Source organism: Cinclus cinclus, chromosome 1, assembly GCF_963662255.1.
Source record: "Cinclus cinclus chromosome 1, bCinCin1.1, whole genome shotgun sequence".
Classification (NCBI taxonomy): domain Eukaryota; kingdom Metazoa; phylum Chordata; class Aves; order Passeriformes; family Cinclidae; genus Cinclus; species Cinclus cinclus.
The window spans coordinates 5,741,467-5,761,212 of NC_085046.1; the positions used below are offsets into that span (position 1 = coordinate 5,741,467).

Genomic DNA, 19,746 nt, shown 5'->3' on the forward strand with positions numbered 1-19,746 from the left:
AGACTTTCAGTAATACCTAAAACTTAGTCAAAAACTTGACTAAAACCTAAAATAGCAAAGCAGTCTTTCTAGTTACACAGATCAACCTGCTGAGGTCTACTATTTTTATTAGCCACAGAAGATTCTAATTATATAATCTTTAAAATCTTTATATTTCTTAACATATGATTTCATCATTCAGTTTCAAGATATTCAAGATAATTTCTGATGTATTTTTTTTAAATCAATTAATAAAACATCTGCTCATTTATATTGTTGCAATGAGACTTAGTAAATATAATTCCCTACTCATACATAAATTTTATCACAATATATTTTTGGTTCCCATTTATCCTCAGTGTTTCATTAGAAAACTAATGAGATATCACCCCTTCTGCAAGATCTTTAGAGGGAGGAGACCCTCTCTCACAGGGGTTTTTCAATGACACAAATAGGATCTATGTATCACTCACTTCTGGCTGCAAGTGTTCAGACAGGGTCTCCTTTTCAAAAGTAGGTTTCACAAAAATTGGAGATGGGAAATATCTCCCCACTTCATAATGGGTAGCTGTGGGGTATCATAGTAATTGGGTTTTTTTCTTCACCGTAGTTCAGTATTTAAAGAATTATTAAGAAAACAAAAAAAAACAAACAAAAAACACAAACAAACCAACAGACAAACAAAAAGGCACAGATACACCTATTAGGTATAACAGGGAAAAAATACTGGATAACAATTAGACCACATGAAACAAGAAATTACCTGGAAGGAAATACTTCAAAACTTCATTCTCCTTTGATTGATTTAGTTATCTTAATTAAACACGGATCTTGAAAACCTTGGTTTTAAAGTCAGTGCAGGTTTATGTATGGACTAAGTAACTAACTCCTCTGTAAAGTCTTTCATACAAACACTTCGTCCTTTCCTCAGGCTTCTCTAAGTATATTACTGTGCCTTGTACTGACTGGAGCTAATTTAGAAAAGGCAGTTTTCCTATGGAGAATCTTTCAGTTTAATTTCCAAGGACATTATGAAAGAGCATTTTCATTAGTTCTTAAGTTTTCATTTGTTAGTGGAGTAGTTTCAGTTATGAGAAAAGTTGCTATACTAACATTTCAAGAGACTGGAACATTGCACACACACAATTGTCTAATGAGAAAATTACAGGCTTTTTCCTAAAGCAGCTGCAGTGAAAATGAAACAGAAAAGTAAGAAAAAAAGCCTAAAACTTCAAGTACTGAAGGGCACTTGATCTGCAAAACCTTTCCTGTTAAATTCTTCATGTTTGGCCATCATGGGCAGGAGCTTTCAAAACTGTTACTACAGATGTAGCCAAGTTTCAAGCACTGAACTCAAGACTGCCATAAAGCAAGTTTACTTGGAGTTTATCAGTAGGCAACTGTCTGATTTATGTGCATGGAGGAACATGGAATCCTGAAATTCTAGTTCAGTGTCTTGTTCACAAGACCATGATCCCTCTGAGGTTCCCATTTCCAAAGCTGAAAACGGGACCCTCATGGTAGTTTGCCTGACTTCCTAAGGAAAATGTTAGGACATTCCTGCATTCTAGAATAAATCACACTGCTGAGCAATTATTTCAGTCACACGTAAATAAAATAGAGTAAAATAAAACGAAATCCCTTTGCTGCTGGAACAGCATGCTGCTGGTCACATGAAATTATTAGCCCACATGAGTTACTTGTAACTGGTGTTACCCATTAAAAGAAAAGTTTTTGTCTTTTACAGGCACCAAAAACATTCCAGGAACAAGCCCCAGCCCCCTGAGGACCTCAAATACAAAACACAATATTGAGCAGCCCATGTTGTACATCCAAATCCCTGAAGATTTGCACCCTGCTCCCACTCCAGAACATTTTGGGGAGTAGAAGTGACACTGGAACACCACCTCAACCTGAGGTGGTGTTTAGCACCAGGTTTTCCACACCTCTCATGTATTCTTCCAGCCCAGTCTCTGAACCCAGGTTAACTTTTGACAGCCCTGTTGGCTGCTAGGGGGTCCATGGAGATCCAGTGCTCCAGACCCAGGAAGCCTCCAACCTTCCCAGAGAGAGAGTCCCACAAGGAACTGCCTTTTGGGGGTCTCTGGCTGCTCTCCCAGGTGCCGGATGAGCCTCAGCAAGCGGTGGCCGTGGCCACAAGTGATCAGCTCTGATCAGTGATTTCATCTCAGCCATTCCAGCTCTGCTTGCGAGGCTATCCCAGGCCAACTCAGGGACAGACGGGAACCGTCGCATAGCAAATTACACAGAGATTCCTTTATTATCCAGCAGCTCTGTGAAGGGAGCCAGGAACGACTGCTCCCTCCAGAACTGGGAAAATACTGGGGTTTTTATGGGGGAGGACAAGGGTGGTACCAAGGGGGTAAGACCAACGGGTTACAAAGGATTAACATGGGTACTATGGCATGGAGGGATAACTCACCATGATAAGAAAAGGTGAGCCAACCTAAGAAGCATCCTTCCAGGAGGGTTGAGATCAGCTAATCACAGCCCACTCAAAGGGCATCCCTCCAGGACAAGGCCATGGGTGGAGCTGGGGCAGGCCCATGGGCCTGCACACAGCCCCACAATCAGGCAAGACCCTGCTCACTCCCAGTGATGGGGAAATACGAACTCCGATGATAAATCTCACCAGCAACACTGCTACCTTCAAAAAATACAGGAAAAAACCCCAACCTGCACACTTCTTCCTCACACACACAGAGGTGGCACATGAGGGGTGGCTGCAGAACACTCAGTCCCAACCCAGCCTCAGCCTCTCCTGGAGGGACAGTGCCTCAGGCAGCCTTGGGGACCCCCACCATGTCCCAGGGATGAGCCACCAGATACTCTGGAGCCAGAAGCTCCTGCTGTTGTCACAGAAATGAATTAATTAACTAGTGTGCAGCAAGACAATAATTACACACCTGAGAGAGACATTATTTATTTCAGAGTTGTACAAGTGTGGGTGCTGGTGGTCTTCCACAAATCAAGCGCACCCTCTATAAAAACTTCTTACTATTTATACATTTTAGCAAACAAAGCCATTATTGTTCACCTGCTACAAGTTAGATAGTTCTTTTCTTAATCAGTATTCTATCTTCTACTGGTTAATTATTCTCTCTCTTCTTGTGCTTATTAGCACTTTCTCATCTTTTGAGTCTGTGGGTTGCTTGGATGAGTAGTTGGGATGTGTCCCTTCCAGAATTACCTTTTACCCATTTGGAGCTGATTTCAGCACAGTTACTAAGTTGGTTTTATTTGTTTCTTCCTTATCTTGAGAGTTCTGCCAAACGTCCTTGTGGCCTGTAAATTCTGCATTCTTTGTGTCCACTATCAGTAGTAACTCTTTCTTCCCAAGCTTTGTTAACCTTCCTCAAGGTCTGAGATCACTGAAACATGTCAAGCCCTAAAGCTTAACACAACAACTCTACCAACAATTAATTTATTTTTCTAACGTCTGGATGTCTCTTAGAACTTGTAAGTTGGGTTATGTCTCACAAAACCACAGAATGGGTCAGGCTGGAAGGGTCACAGTGGTCATCTGGTCCCACCTCTCTGCTCCAGCAGGGCCACCCTAGAACACATGGCACAGGATTGTGTCCAGATGGTTCTGAATATCCTCACTGAAGGAAACTCCTCTCTGGGCAACCTGTTCCAGTTCTTGGTCACTGCTCAGGGAAGAAGTTTTTCCTCGTGGTCAGATGTAATTTCCTGTGCATCAGTTTCTGCCCTCTGCCTCTTGTCCTGCTGCTGTGCATCACCAAGAAGAGCCCGGTCCATGCTCTTGGCACCCCTCTTTAGGCACTTACACACATGGATGAGGTAAATCTCCTCAGGGACAGGACGACAGGACACGGCCTTCGGCTGTGCCAGGGAAGCTTATCGTTGGATATTTAGAGAAATTTCTCCATGGAAAGGAAGATTAGGCACTACTAGAACGGGCAGCCCAGGGAGGCAATGGAGTCACCGTCCCTGGAGATGTTTATGGAGGACGGGATAAGTCTGGTTGACAGGGTGGTGTTCCGTCATATGTCAGACTCGATGGCCTCAGAGCTCTTGCCCAGCCTAATTGACGCTGTGATTCCTTTCTTTTTCACTAGGCCTGAAAGCACGCTGAGCCCAAACCCCAGAGCCCACGGTGACGAATAGAGACCTCTGACCCGCCCCGGGGCCCCACAGTGAGGGCAGGGCGCGGCCATGGCGGGCGGGGCGCGGCTTCGCGCACGTCACGCCCGCCTCCCTGGGCCTTCCGGGCTGCCGTAGGAGCCGCTGCCGATCCTCTCCCTCAGGGACAGCGGGCCTCGCCTCCCTCCTTCCCTCCTTCTCTCCCTCCCTGCCGGGAAGCAGCTCTGGGAGCAGCTGCGTCGGCCCCCGAGCTTCCCCCGGCGGCGGCTGTGCCGAGCCCGCGGGGCGCAGGTGGGTGCCCGGGGCCGGGGCCGCGCTGACTCCGCCGCGGTGACAGCGGGGGCTGCCGCTGGCACTGCCCGGGTTCGGGGTGTGCTCCCGGGGAGGGATGAGGATGCCCGGGCACTCCGGGCCCGCAGGGATGGAGCTGCCGTCCCTGTGGGGTTTGCTCATGGCGCTGCCTCAGTGCTTCGCCTCCTTCAGCCGCGGAGAAACGGGTCAGAGCTGTGCTTGTCTCCTTTTTCAGAGAAAAACGATGCGTCCTGCTTTATTATCCAGCCACTCTGACAATCCCCTGTTCCTTCCGTCAACAATTTGCTTTTTGAACCTGGTTGCTGCGTCTTAACTCACGCATCTTCTGCGCTTGTTTTATTTCGCGTCTAAGGCAAACTGGCCTTAGAGGATGACATTTTATTTACAAAAGCTGAGTCTCGCGTTCAGAGTGTTTCTGGGGAAATACCCCCGTTGTTTACTCAAATGAGCTTTGAGAAAGTCCCTTTAAACTCATACCGAAAGTGAAATTGCATCAGGAGCACTTGTGGCGTTTCATGGCTGATGGAAGAGTATGTCACAAATGTTTGCGTTGTGGCTTCTAATACAATTTAGTGATGGTGTGATGGAATTTATTGTAAATGTTAGAAATGTTACATATAGAATCATAGGGTTTGCGTTTCTGAAAGCAGAAATTTATTTTTTAAATAGAGATTTTGTAGGAGTATGTTTAATTGGCGACTGCAGTGGTGTTTTCTGTTTTGATAGCTTAATTAGAAATCATGAACTTACCAAGCTGTAGTATTGATAAGCAGATGAATGACGAGTTTATAAATGTCACCTGTACTTACAGTTCTTAATCTTAAGAATAGATTGGTGCTTTACATTTTATCTGAGTGACCCAAAACCACGAGTAACTTTCTTTGTAAGTGTTAAGTAGAATTAAGGCTATAAAATGGGTCTTTAGCGTAACTTGAAAGTGGGAATAAGATGCTTACAGGCTGTTCATGAGAATCCCCTGGTGTGTTTTGGGAAAGGGGGAAAGCTGCTTTAATAGCTACAGTGCAATGCTTTGAAAATTAAATGGTTTTGTCACTTTTAGCTTTGTAAATGCCATTGTTTGCCTTGGCTCTAAAATAAGAGCAGCACCATCCCAGCAGGAAAAAGAATGTGTGTTTGTCTCTGCTAGTTTTGACAGATGCTTTGCAAATTACAGCAATCCAACTAGAAGGGTTGTTAAACCATCCACTTGCCCAGTTCATCCCTCTGGCTCCTGTTTAGAGGAGACTGTTGTCAGTGCAGCTTCCAGTGAATTCTTTGTAGCTCGATAAAGCTGGGCTTGAGGTAAGGCTGACCACTAAACTTACCTCATATACAATATTTACCTACTTCACCCCCCTACCCCCCCCCCAAATGGTGTTTTTCTGAGCCAGGAGCAGTGTTTGAAATTGGGAGAACTCTTCCCTTTTCTCCTGAGAACTGTGTGCCAGTAAACAAGAATGAAAGATGGAAACCACTCTGAAAGAAAAGTGTAACTGATCAATTGAATTTCACGGCCACCTTAGTACATGTATGCCAACATTTTAAATGCTTTTCTGTACAATTTAAACGACATTTTCCATGTGATTCCCAGTGTCCAAGACCCACAACTCTCCCGTGCTTTATCATGCACCTAGAGTTATTTTTTTTTTTTTTCTGCTGAGATCTCTACACCCACCTTTCCTTGCCCTCTGTGTGCCTTCTCTGCTTTTTGGGGTGTTTGATTTTTTTGCCAGGGCCGTGCTGGTTAACTCAGAGTTTCCTGCTCTGTCTGAGCTGAATCAGAAGTGATGGGTTGAGCAGCTGCATCCAGAGCAGGGCAGAACAACCGAATTGTCGATTTTCATACATTGCCACTTTCTGCAATCCCAGTTCACGTGAGGGAATAGGAAGAGGTTTAATTTGTCTTGAAATGGCCGGGCCCTTGTAAGTTATCCCTACTCCAGTCCAAATTTCACCCTCTTTTCAATAACTTCCCCCCGCCCCCCCGCCCCATTTCTTCTCATAATTTCAGGCCTCAGTTTCCCCTCCCCACTAAAATTCGTGGAATGCATTTAATACTCATCATCTATTGCATAATTCCAAAATGTCACTTAGACTTCTTGAAAAGCAGAATAACTTGCTAGAGGAAAGCTATATTAAAGGATTATTTCTTTTTCTCTCTTTTCCCTTCCAACCATGCTTTTATTTTAAAAGAATGGCACAAAAGAAGTATTTGATAGCAAAACTGACAAGCTGCTTAAGAGAGGACAAAATTCAGCTATGGAAACCACCATATACAAATGAAAAAAAAGAAGCTGGTGAAGAGATGAAGGTAAATATTTTCTCTGAGCTGATGTCATACATCTTCCGTGTCGTATTGCTGGTGCATTTTCCCAGTTTTTCTTCTCATTTTCTCAGGAGCTAGTACAAAAGTATTCATCCAAGCTGAATATCAGTGAAAATGATACAGAGAATATGCTTGAAGAAATACGGTGTAAAGCAATTGAGCGTGGGACAGGAAATGAGAATTTTAAAGTGACTGGGATTGCAAGACTTGATATATACCTGCCTCGTAGAAAAGTGAGTAGCACTGCAGGAAAGCCTGCATAAGTAGCTTTACTTTGAGGTTTGAGTTCTAGATCTGTGTCTATGCCAATATTTTCACTACAACTTCTTCAGGTGTTTTGTGTGAGTAATCTGTGTCAGGTATATAAAAAGTGGGGAGAGGGGAATTACATATTTTAGTTTTCCAGGTATATGGGATTATCATAGCAAAGGAATATAATATTGAGGAGTTGAGTAATTTCTCCCTTTAGGATTTAATGACAAATAATCTTTCAGTTAAGAAAAATAAATTAGATTTAAATGTCTATTTCAATTTGATTCCTTCTGATGTAACTGCTTGTACTAGCAATAAAGAACAGTTGTATTTCTTCTGCTGTAGAATACCTGAAGTTGATTCAGCATGTTAATGTCACTTGATCTTGGAAATGAGAAGCAGGATTTTCTGTTATGATGGCACTCACCTGTTCCCTTCATAGACTCCTAGAATTACAGAGCCAGAGAATCATTAAGGTTGGAAAAGACCTCCAAGATCTTTGAGTCCAATCTTTACCAGCAACCACCTTATCAACTGAGCCATGGTACTCAGTGCCTCTTCCAGTTGTTTCTTGAACACTTCCAGGGATTGAGATTCCACCACCTCCCTGGGCAGCCCATTCCACTGCTCAGTCTTCTAGAGCAGGCTCCTAAAAGCTTTTCCAACAGAGAACTGAATTAAGTTTTGCCCTTTTAAAGTCAGGTTTCAACTTCTATTTTCACGCATAAAATACTCCTGTAGAGAAAAATAATTACCTGGACTAAAGGGTAGAAAGTTTTAAGTGATTGCCATGCAGTTAAAACAACCAAATAGTTTCATAATTCTACTTTATAATGCTGCTGGGCAAATAGGGTAACGAATTAATTTAAAATTCCAGTTTATTGAATCTGGGACCAGAGATACTAATAGGAATTAATCATAACTTAGCCAGTCACAGGTGAGTGGCATAATTGCAAAGCACAGTTATTATTGGAGGTGCATAATTAAATTAATTTAAATTGTTTGGTTCTAAATTTAGATTTATTTAATTCTGAATATTCTGCTGTTATAATGCTTATTTTTAGCACTATGGCAAGTACAGAACTGGAAATTACGGTTATGTATGTCCAGCCATAACCCTCTAACTATGATTGTAATTTGGAAAAGAAATATTATTGTAGAACAGTTAATTAAGAAAATGTCCAAAGTATCTTGATATCATGCTTTTCCTTCCCTTTTTGCTTTCCCCACTTTTCATCCAATATAATTACTACAGAGCAGGAAAATCCCACTGGAAACCAGTCTGTTCATCACAGGCAAAGAGCTCAGATCCCAGTAAGTGCAATCACCCTTTGTGCTTCTCTCACGAGACACTACCCTGTCATAGGGCATTTTAAAAATTGCAAACAAACCCATTATTTTGTTTGATTTAAGCTTTTTCTTAGTATGTATTCTCTGAACAGGATGTCCAGTGTCCCTATAGGGCAGTTCTTCATGGGAACAGCTGTGGTTTAACATGTGGAAAACAGGAAAAAGATAGTTCTGTGTAAATCCCCAGCAAGTTCCAGTGCTCCAAATGTGTAACCAGGCAGATCCTCTGAACAGTGAACATTGCCTTCCCTTTCTTTTGTGTTTTTAAGTAAAAAAAAAAAAAAAAAACAGATTATTTTCTGTCTGCTTTGCATTTTCTCTTTTTGTATCCCAGGTTTTCTCTAGTACATAAAGCTCTCTGATGAGGTTATTTTACTTCTAGCAGCCTTTTGTAGCAAAAATTACAAGCCATTTATTGCTATTTTATCAATAGTATTGTATAACCTTACAAATTTATGTTTATGGGTGCAATTATTTATTTCACAGGATAGCACAGGAATATGCATTACAAGAAAATGCTGTCAAAATAATCATAAATAAGAAGCAGCTTGATCTGGGTATGTATTTCTAGTTAAAGATACTTCTATGATAATTTTCTAGTTTTCTGATTCTCAGAAAAAAAATTGCCTTGCAACTCAATTAATTGCAGAAGTTTCCAAAAAGCAGCTATTATATTTGTCAGGTTCTGCTTTACAAGAAATGCATTAAACTATAATAACCCCAGTTCTTGAACAGAATTAGATCAATTGAAGGAATGCTGTAATGAATGTAGAAAATCCCCTCTTCTTCTGTCGAAGCACTGAAAATGCACATTTAAGAGAAACTCTAAATTTCCTCAAAAACGTTATTGCATAGTAGCACTTTCAAAGACTTTTTGTAATGCTTTGCCCATGCTCAACCTGTCAGACATGGGGAAGTGATGATATAGCTTTTTTTTTGCTGATGGCCCTGGAATATATCAGAATTAGAAGCACAGGCGTGACAGAAGGAATTGGGATTCAGTTCCCAGTTCCTCTGTCCTGCACTCTTGTGGTGTATGATCCTGGACAAGTTCTTACTGCAGTTTTTGCCTGAAGATCAATAAACTGAAATAGAGATGAGGGTATTTTGTAATGTTTTGGAAAAAAAAAGAACAAGGAAATAAACATACCAGTCACTTCAAAAGCACTTTTAAGATGCAAGTGTGATACTAAATTTTGCTGACTGTTTCAGTAATTTTTAGGGGCTTTGGCTGAGTTCTCAAGTCTTGCAATTTCAGTAGTTCCAGTAGTTGGATTGTATTAATCACACTCTGTTTTGCAGGTAAAACCCTTGAAGATCAGGGTGTCACACACAATGCAAAAGTGATGGTGCTTCAATTGGAACAGAGTGATGAAGAAACCAAAAGGAAAGTTCAGGAGGAAGAACTTCAGTGTAAGAAAGACAAAGAAATAAATGACAAGATGCAAAGAACTAAGAAGGGTTTGGAAATTCTAGCAGAGAGAGGTAAGTGGGCTTGTTGGGCTGGGGGGAGGTGAGTATTCATGAATTTTTGTGCATCAAAAATTACATTCTCAGAGACCTTTCAAGGTGGAAGAGTGCCTATACCATGGCTGAATTTCAGTTCACACTTTTCTAGGTTTCTGCCACCTTGAAAACTGGATTTTAAGTTGGTTGAAACCTTTCCCCCCTCCTTTTTACACAATTAGAATGCTACAAAAAAACATTGGCACTTTGAGAAGGATATAATATGAATCAGTTGTTTAATTGGCACTTGGCAGTTAAGGGACTGATGACTTGTGAGAAGCTTTAAGTTTATTGTAGACAAAAGCACAGTGGCATAATGTGTTTTAAGTTGTTGTGGGGTTTTTTCTTTTGGGGTTTTTTTGGGTTTTTTTTGTAGTTTAGCTATGGCTGTGTGTAAACATGGTTTCATTGTGCAGAGCAGCTCATTTATCACTGTCATCTGCAACATGGCTGTGGTGTTCTCATTCCCTTGGAAGTTAATTCCTGGCAACTGTGGATTAAGTTAAAGGGATATAGTTAACTTAACAGTAATAATTCTTCCAAATGAGGTTGTGCTTGTGAACTGTAGTGCTTGATGGTGAATTTAAATCACTTCTCTATTCCATTGTTTCACAAATCCACAAGCAAGGAGCTCTGAAGCTGAGCAGGTAACAAATTCCTGCCAAATGCAGAAAAACCCAAACAAAGCTTCAAAGCTGGTGACTTCTGGTTTCTTACCACAGTATCAGATTTTGAACACAGGATAGAAGTGTTTGCTTTTTTTGGACTTCAGGAGCAGCTTAGACCCCAAATTTTGAATCCTGAGTTGGATGTCTTTATGGTTTTTGCCACTGTCAGTTGCAGCCAATGCCAGAGTAAAAGAGCAGAGTCTGTAATGGGCTCCCAGGCTGAAGGTTCTGTGAGAAGTGTAGTAAGGCTTTAACAATCCTTTTGTTCACTTGACAGAAACCACAGGGCAGAAGCTTTTCATAATCCACAAACTCTTCCATAACTGTCTTTTACCTACAAAAAAATCATCTTTTCATTGTAAATCAAATGGAAGTGAAAACAAAATTGATGCTTTGATAACAAGCATTAAAGATGTGGGGAAGGAAAATACAGAGCTGGTTTTTTTTTCCAGCTTTATCAACTGTGCTCAGTTGTATTTTTTAAATACTCTGTGCTTTAGTTGATAAATAATTTCAAATGCTATACTGTGTAAAATGTAGGTGTTTTGTCTTTTGCAAAAAAACCTTCTTTGTAAGTCGTGGAACTTTTAATGTTGTGTCTAAATTTCTGCATGCACAAGGCCTTTTCCACAGTGATCTTTCTAGAAGTTCCTCATATTTATCTGGCCAGAGCCACTGTTGGTTGATATGTCCAGAAAGACACACATGCAGCCTTTATATGTAATTCTGATTTTTGTTATTTGCTGTTTTGTTTAACAGCATACTTACTAAAATAATCTCATGGCATCAGAGTTGCTCTGTTGAAGGCAGTGTTTAAATTTTAAACTTTTTTATATCTTTCAGAGGAGTACTTGGATCCAGACTCAGTCCCATACCTAGATATAGCCAATCAGACTGGAAGGTCAATTCAGGTTCCTCCTCAAGCTAAAAAAGTAGGTGAAAACATCTTACAGTGCCACTAAGATGGCTCTTCAAAGCTTGATGTGTGAAACATTTAAAAAATGGGATTGAAATACAGTCAGGCTTTCTGGGGATGTACCCCTGGGCCCACTAGATGTTTGCTTAATACAAATAATTTTGAAATACAATTGAAGTAAGATTCTATAGGGGGGAATAATTCAGTCATCCAGAGACAACCTGTGATTCCTGATCTCACTGCAGATCTAATCTTGCACTGACCCCTGTGTGGTCCATATCTTACTTTGGGGTTTAACACAGGCTTTAATTTTGTTGATCACAGTGTCTATTATAAATTTTGGGTGTGCTAGAAAGGCATGAAAATACCTTGTTCCTTATTTCCATCTGGAAACTTGAGGAGTCTCTCTAAATTTGACTCTGTTAAGAGTTTTTAGGTCATCTTCACTGTGTCCCCTTTCAAACTTAAATGTGTTCATCATTCAAGAAATTTCCACATTCTCAACTGAAAATACCTTTGGTTGTGTGCAAGTATTGAGTTACAGAAGGAATGACACACCTAATGTTGGCCACTGAAGCAGAAGAATAGTGATAGGTGCTGCCTTTCAGGATTACTAGATTTTCGAAGATAAATAAAATTTTTACAAATATTTGGAATTATACCCAGTAAGAAAAATGTGAAGAAATGAGCCAATGTGTTCCAAGTGCTGCTCCAGCCTCTCCTGAGGCTTGTTGTGATTTCTGCATCACCTGGAGTCTCTGGGAGATGGGGATGACACTGTCTACTCACACAGTGCATGCTGTTCTGATGAAGTGCTGAATGAATAATTCACCTGAAGAGTTAAAGTATCCAGTGTTCAAGTGAATGAGATTTCATCAGTGTTGATCAAGGATCAGAAGAAATACTGCAGGTTGTTTCTATCCAGAATTATTATTATATTTTCATTTGTTATACTACAGGAGTGTTTTCCTGAAACATTCAAAATTTAATTTTCCATTCTGAGGTTTTTCAGGAGGTGAATTTTTAGCTTTTGCAAAATAATTGTGGTAGCAAAGCAAAACAAGTTTGGTGCTGTTAGGAAGTGCAGCACCCAGAAAAATGCTGAGCTTTGCATCACTCACCATGGAAAATCTCTCTGGGGTTGCATACTAAAAGTAAGCTTGGTGCAGCATTTCATGTGCCAGTAACATCCATTGCTTTTAAGAAGGCAATATCTGACATTATCATCAGATGGGAGACAAGTGTGAAGCAGTGTGAAATAACTCTGGTCTTACAGAACTGATACAGTGGTATTTTTCTGGGAAGAACAAGGGCTCTGATGCATTACCTGGATATTTCCTTTTAGCTCTTTGGTTTGGGAAGGTGCAGCCAAAAGTCTTAATCTGCTTTTCTAGGCGCTTGTGCTGGCAATGGGTTACCATGAGAAGGGCAGAGCATTAATGAAGAAGAAAGAATATGAAATAGCACTGCCATATTTGTTGGATGCTGATAAACACTTCTGGTAAGAACATTTTGAGCCCTTGTGTCTGTCTTCACTGTCAGCCCATAAAGGAACAGCACAACCTCTGCCTGTGCATACAAATCAGGGCCAGTTTTGCCTGGGGTTGCTTCACACCCCCTCTTGCAGATGGGAAGCAGCAGATAAAACTTTGACTTGCAGTGACAGGTGGCTTCATGCAGAACAGCTGAAACAGATACTGCCACTGGGCAAGTTAATCTTTCATAACAACATAAACAGAAACTGTCAATATTCATGTACCAGGTTATAAATTGCATTAGCTTGAGAGACAGTTACAGATATTCATTTGCAGTTGCTCCTGTGAAGTAATAATTTCTTGTAAAAAGTGGAGCAGATAGCTGAGGTCAGTAGCCATACCAGGGCTTCTGCAAGTAAATTAGTTTCCTATCAGCTGTCAGAGCCCTAAACTGGTCTTTTGAGATCCCAAAAGTAATACTGTCCCAGTCTGTTTCTCATTTGTGTGGGTGTGCAAGGAGACTGGCACAGTCCTCAGCATGTTCATGTGCACCAAGGCAGTTTCTCAGTCCTCCCAAAGATTACAAAGGGTTTAATTCCATTGTACTTTTAGAGATGCCATATTAAACAGTAGCCACAGCTCATTTTGTTACTTGAATGCTGTAAGATGTAGCATTGGCAGTCCTGTGTGTCGGAATGGACTGGGGGATCAGCATTTTATTTCCGTTTCCCTGGCATCAGTTTGCTGCCTCAGATACGAAGAGTGTGTTTTCTCCAACATGAGTGTCCACACTTCTAATGTTATTTTACGAATGTTAAAAAGTGGAGGGTGGGGAAATAACAAAATAAACAACCTTCTCCCAGAAAAAAACAAATTGTTTTATTTTCCAGTGAGTGTAGCACAGAGCTGCTGAACACGGTTGATAATTACGCAGTGCTGCAGCTGGACATAGTGTGGTGCTACTTCCGTCTGGAGCAGCTGGACTGCCTGGATGATGCAGAGAAGAAGCTGTCCACAGCACAGAGATGCTTCCAGAGGTGCTATGGGGAGAACCACGAAAGACTTATTGACATCAAAGTATGCTGGGTTTGACTTAATTAGGGTGGGATTTTTTCTACGTGTATTCAGTTACTGTTCAAGTATTGCAAGACTGGCTTTTAGAAGCTTAAAGTTTTCCTGTGTATCATTAGCCTGTCATCTGGTTCTGTAATTGTCAGCACAGGTAAAACATTGGGCCTGGCAAAAAGGTCATGGCAGACTTGTGTTTATATGCACAGACATCATCAGTGGTTTAGGTGTGGTGGTTTATCTGCACACTGAGTGTCACAAAGCTCTGACTGTGTCTTCTCTAAGTGTGTAGTGTTCTGTTGATAATGAACTGGTGTTCTAGCACATGCTTCTACCTACATGGTCCCCCCTCCTTCTTTAAACAATTCCTTAGGGAAGCTATGGTCGTGAGAAGGTTTTATTTCTACGGCTTTACCTCCTTCAAGGGATTGGGCACTACCACAGTGGCAGAGAAAAGGAGGCTGCAGAGTACATTCAGAAGGTAAGACGCCTTTAGGTAAAACTCTGGAGTCCTTCACTCCAATTTGGGTTCCATCTTGCACTTGTTCTTTGCTTACTCAGAGAAACAGGGAGGCGTTTTTTGTTTGTATTTTAACAGTATAAGTGGTGTCGTTTTGTTCTTCCCATATCCAGGCGTCGTCTTTGTACGGAGAGCTGTCCATAGATCCTGATAAAGTGGATCGCCTGTCACTCCTGGGATTCTCAGAACAGGAAGCTCGCCTTGCCCTGCGAGCGTGCCACGGGAATGTGGAGCATGCTGCCAATCTAATCACCAACAGGAGAGAGGTAAGGGCAGTGAAACCATTAAAACACAAATCATCTGAGTTGGGGTATCCATGAGATGCGTGTTGTGTGGCCAGAGCAGTGTGGTGCTAAGTTAAGGACTTGAATTATCCTGCTCCAGCACTGTTGGTCTAGCTGACAATTGGATGTGTTGGCACAAGTCTGAAACCAAAACTTAATGAACTGACAAGGGAAGCTCTGTCTCAAAACAGATGGGATCAGAGTGCCAAAGACTTGTGGTCCTACTACAGAGGCACATGGGAAGGCTTTGCACCAGTGTTTGCTACTCAGCAGTGATATGGGAATAAACCACGAGGACCAAGGTGTCATTCCCAGGCTTGGCTGCCCCCTATTGTGGCTTTGTACTTGGAAGATCCAGCAGGGAAGAGGGATATTTTTTTTTAATACTAGAGTGAGTGAAGACAGTGCTGTCCCGATCTGAAGTGATGTTTGGTAAGCTGAGGAGGCACTTCTAGACTTCAGACAGTGAAGTGTGGACAGAAAAGCCAACTGGCTGAGGGAAGGCTGAACAGAACTCCCTGGCTCCCTGCCTGGTTCTGACTGTCTGTCCTTGGCAAGTCTTGTCTGTGGGCCCATCTGCCAAACGGGTTTGTCACTTACCACACAGGGCCTGGAATAGCTGTGATGGCACCAGATCTGATCTGCGGAGCGGAAATGGGGCGACAGGGCTGGCTCATGGAAATGCAGCTTTATTTAGGAACGAGTGTCTGGCAGCACAGTCTGTATTTACAAAAAAAAAAAAAAAAGCCTCTTCCTCAAGAGATTCAAACTTGAAGCAAAAAAAAAAAAATCCAAGAAGCCCTACATGCACAGGCTATGTGTTAAAGCATTCCCTTGCACAGTGAGCTTTGAAGTGTCTGTGCTCTTGCAGGAAAAGGCACAGATCAGGAGGGAGGAGAGAGCTAAAAGGCGGCGGCGACTGGAAGACATCAATACCCTGAAAAATATGGGCTACCCAGAGAGAGCTGCTCAGGTGGCTCTTCAAAAGACACAAGGAAACCTCGACCAAGCCTTTAAGGTAAGTGATTTTTCAGTAGTAGTAGTAGTGTTGTACAAAAGAAACTTGGTTGGGTTTTTTTTAACTGTTTAGCAGATTCTTATTTTCTGTAATCTGTGTTTTTTAGTTCATAGCTACCTTTTCTGAACCGTAATGAGTGAACTTGTACTTCCTCACCCAATAAATCAGATATCACTTAAGCTGGTTGTGGTTTGCCTATATCAACAATTGGGCTGCATACACAACCATGCTGAGGACTCTTGTAGCTCTGTTGCTCTGTTCTGATCTCTCTCTCTTTTCTTGCAGTTTATTCTTGACAATCCTGAGTTACTCTTGGAAGATGATGATGATGATTCTGTGGCCATGGACCAGTTTCAGGTTTCCCAAGAAAGTATTGAGCAAGTAAGCTAGACCACTTACTTTCTTGTGAGTTAGTTGTCTTGTTTCTGAGTTGTGCTTGCAAAGACAGCAGATTTTCCTTAAGTAAACCTGTACAAATACTCTTTGACCCATGTCACTCAGGCTGTCACATTCCAGGGTCTGGCATCCACTCTTCATGGTGAAGTCACTCAGACTAACGTGTAATTTGTGTGTACTTCCTACCCATTGCACTAACCTCCCATGCCTGGATGTGGAGGGAAAGTGTGTGCACTGTAATGCTTTATCCCAAAAAAGACAGCAAATGAAAAATTTATTCAAGTCTCTAAACTCTGCAGTGCACAAGGGAAAGAGTTGAATGTATATTTCTCATGACAGGCTGTCTGCAAGCTCATCAGTAGTTAGAGTGGCTGTGTAATTGATGTCAGGCAAGAAAACTATTGCCTAGGAAAAGTAAACAGTACATGCACCCCCGATACACTGGAGTGCTTTGAAGTTTCCTTTTGAAAACAGAAAAATAATTGGTCTGGTACTAGACAAGAGGCTCTTGATCCTGCTCAACATCCCCATGCCTTTAATAGGTCACTGCCCTGTTGTTAACTGTTCCAGTAAACTAGAGTCAGAGTCCTGGAATTTCTGGCATGCAGCACTTCTCTCTGTATGAGAGGATGACTGTCAGATGCAGAGTCAGATTCCTGTCAGACCCTGGTGTCAAATGATCTTGGATTTCCCCAGATTTTCTGTTTTATTCCTTTTTCCCCCTCCTGCAGCTGACGTACATGGGTTTCAGCCGTGAGTCAGCAGAGCAAGCTTTAAAGGTCTTTAAAGGGAACATCCATGTGGCTTCCCAAACCCTTGCTCATTATGGGGGAGTTCTTCCCCCTTCACTGCTGCTGTCCTCAGAAGGGTCCAGTCCATCAGAGGAATCTGCTTCTTCCAAGGACCTCCTCACAGAGTCTGCAGGTGAGAATGTTGCATCCAGCAAGGTGGGTAGGGAAGGCAAGGCTGTTCTGGCTTTTGTAGGAAATAGTTAAATGGATTCTACTGAAATAGTGGCACAGGGCTCCAGTAATGGCCCAGGCTGTTTTTGTTGGGAACACAGTTACAGGAAAGCAGCTGTTGTTCCCTGCACAAAGGGAGAAGAGGAGACAGGTGCCATCTGCAGGCAGGTGCAGCCCAGGAGAAAAGGTGACACTCAGAGTGTCCTGGGCAGGGCTAAGTCATTTATTTCAAATCTGTGCTCTGCAGGTGGCCGACCTGCCTCCAAACATCATGTCCCTTACAGGATAGAACCATAATCAATAACTTTCCACTTAAAAGAGAAGAAACTTGCACATATTTTTTCTCTTGTTATTTGTCTGAGCTGTAGTGATCCCTGTTGTATAATTAAAGGCTTTCCTACACCACGTTTAAATAATAAGAAAAAATGGCCATCCTGCCCAGTCCTTTGCAGAGTAATTGTAAGAAGTGGTTGTGCAGGAAGGGGCTGGCAGAGCAGCCATGATGGTGAAACAGGGAGAGCAGCAACTTCTTTCAGTGGTGAATTCACTGCTGCTGCTTTTCATTGGAAGGTTCCTCTAGTTCACCAACAGATGAAGACATGGAGGCGGATGTAGTCAATGAAATCCTTGAGGATATTCCTGAACATGAAGAGGATTATCTGGATTTAACACTCGAGGAAGAAGAACAGATAATTCATGAATACCTATCCTATATACAAGTACCGCAGCACTAAATCCCATTAAATCTACTTCAGTTATATGTATTTACCTTGTCAAATTGAGTTGGATTATAAATGCACCTTTGGCTTATCTCTTACTGAGGGCCTTGAATTTTGTTAAACTGTAGTTAAAATACTTAATTCCTGCTTATTTGTAACTCTGCTTAAAGTCTACATTTGTGATACATTGTAATTTATTGTCATAGGAAAATAGAAACATTTATTTTCAGAAGAAAATTTAATAGAACTAAACTATATTTTTATTGTGAAATAAGCTAAAGCACTTAGTAAAGAAGCATTTCTATACCATTTTAAAATACCAGCTTTAAAAGAAAAACATGAGTTTGTAAATGAAAAGCCTTAGTTCACGAGGCTGTAGAGGTATATCAGCTTTCCAACTTTTCTTCTGAAAGATTTCTAACAGACATTAATGTATCTGTTATGCATGGTTTATACCGTGTTCTGCTTGTCCCTACCTGCAGATGTTACACAGGCAATAAAGGTAACTCTGTGCTGCTTCTGCCTTTGGTGAGAGACCTCTGTGTTTTGTTTAAAAAGTGGGAACTCCGTGGCAGGGCCCTGTCCTGGGACTGGGGGATGTAATGTACTGAAATTTGCTTTTATAACTAAATGGCCACTTTCCCCAAGCAGCTCCGTTTAACCTCTGCAGGTGTGTGCTTTAAGGTTGATGGATTTCCGAGGGATTACAGGATTTTCTGCAATCAGCTGTCGAACAGAGCTTGGTTCAGGCGCTGTCTCGGTAGTTGTGTCCAACTCCAGCGTTCTGAAGAAGCGTTTGGGGATTTCTGTGGTTTTATAACATCCCATTTCCTGCCGTGCGAGCACTCCTCCGCGCCGGGAACAGACATTCCTCTGCCTGGCAGCTTTGCTTGGACGTGGTTTATTCGCTTTCCATGACTGCACGCTCTCGGCAGAGGGAGCCCAGGCCCCGTCTGGAGCCGTGGGAGCAGGGAAGCGGCCGCGCTCTCCACTTGCAGCCGGAACATCAACCTTCCGTGTGCTGACAGCGTCTCCTTAGCCGGCACTTCCCGGCCGGGAAATGAGGGCGTGAACTGTGGTGCGCTGCGGGGAGCAGGGCCGTGGCTGCGGGATGACTGCTCCGCTCCAGCGCGGGGGACTGAACGGGCTGCAGCAGAGGATTGAGTTTTATACCGATTCCATCAGCCAAATACAGCAAAGAGCAGGCAGTGATTACACTGTTAAGGAATTATTTGTGTTTCATTCTTCCCTATCAAGGCAAGTGCTATAAAAATTGAATGGCTTTGTATGTCTGCCCTGGAAACTGAAGGATTTCCAAAGCCAGCAGTATGAGCTGCTGAGGGAAAACCAGCCCCAGCACCCATTATATCCTGTTTCTTTACAGACCAGCGCACAGGCCTCCACACTGAGGACCCCCTGGACAAAATGCAGAGCAAAAACAGAATAGAGAAAAGAATTTAGAATTGAAAATATGCAAGTCACTGATGTAGTTTTAACGAGAAGAAGGTGGAAACACAGATTTAGTCTTCCCTTCCCAAACCTGGCATCCTGGTATTGGCTGCCAGCCCCTGGGCATGCACTGAAGGCAGCATTGAGCTGCACATGCAGCAGTTGTCTTTGAAGTGGCTTGCGCAGCAAACTGGCATCTTCAAAAGGGAAGGTTTGTCCTTGAGGAATTTAAAATTAGCGTCATAACACGCAGTGCTTGTCAGAGAGGCCATTCATCAATGATGTAACTCTGCCAGCGCAGTTGTAAGTGGAGCCATTGGCTGAAAGCTGTAAGTTAATTTTGACCATGCAGTTGGAGGCACTGAGATATGTTTAGCAACAGGCAGAAGTGGTAATGACTCATTAATTCCACTTTTTG

At 42.2% G+C, this 19,746-nt stretch overlaps 1 protein-coding gene across 4 annotated transcripts; it reads left to right on the plus strand.

The window, feature by feature from the left end:
• The first annotated feature begins 4,265 nt into the window (after positions 1-4,265).
• Positions 4,266-18,415, plus strand: NUB1 (negative regulator of ubiquitin like proteins 1). Of its 4 annotated transcripts, XM_062506159.1 has the most exons (16): positions 4,300-4,398; positions 5,594-6,342; positions 6,613-6,730; positions 6,817-6,978; positions 8,253-8,311; positions 8,834-8,904; positions 9,650-9,832; positions 11,365-11,453; positions 12,832-12,938; positions 13,803-13,989; positions 14,354-14,461; positions 14,614-14,766; positions 15,656-15,802; positions 16,088-16,183; positions 16,930-17,122; positions 17,731-18,415. In XM_062506159.1, exons 2-16 carry the CDS (start codon positions 6,329-6,331, stop codon positions 17,892-17,894), a joined length of 1,851 nt encoding a protein of 616 aa, XP_062362143.1. In that variant the 5' UTR covers positions 4,300-4,398; positions 5,594-6,328; the 3' UTR covers positions 17,895-18,415. The 4 variants fall into 4 exon arrangements, with proteins under 4 accessions (XP_062362160.1, XP_062362143.1, XP_062362134.1 ...); XM_062506176.1 differs by lacking the exon at positions 5,594-6,342 and having other exon boundaries at positions 4,266-4,398; XM_062506150.1 differs by having other exon boundaries at positions 5,594-6,730.
• Positions 18,416-19,746: the final 1,331 nt, after the last annotated feature.

What these genes read in the sequence shown, in the direction of transcription:
- NUB1 (XM_062506150.1), top strand. Translation starts at nt 6,503, where the DNA reads ATGTCACTTAGACTTCTTGAAAAGCAGAATAACTTGCTAGAGGAAAGC. An exon ending in TATACCTGCCTCGTAGAAAA is followed by an intron (nt 6,979 to 8,252) that starts GTGAGTAGCACT and finishes TAATTACTACAG; the next exon opens with AGCAGGAAAATCCCACTGGA. An exon ending in TAAGAAGCAGCTTGATCTGG is followed by an intron (nt 8,905 to 9,649) that starts GTATGTATTTCT and finishes TCTGTTTTGCAG; the next exon opens with GTAAAACCCTTGAAGATCAG.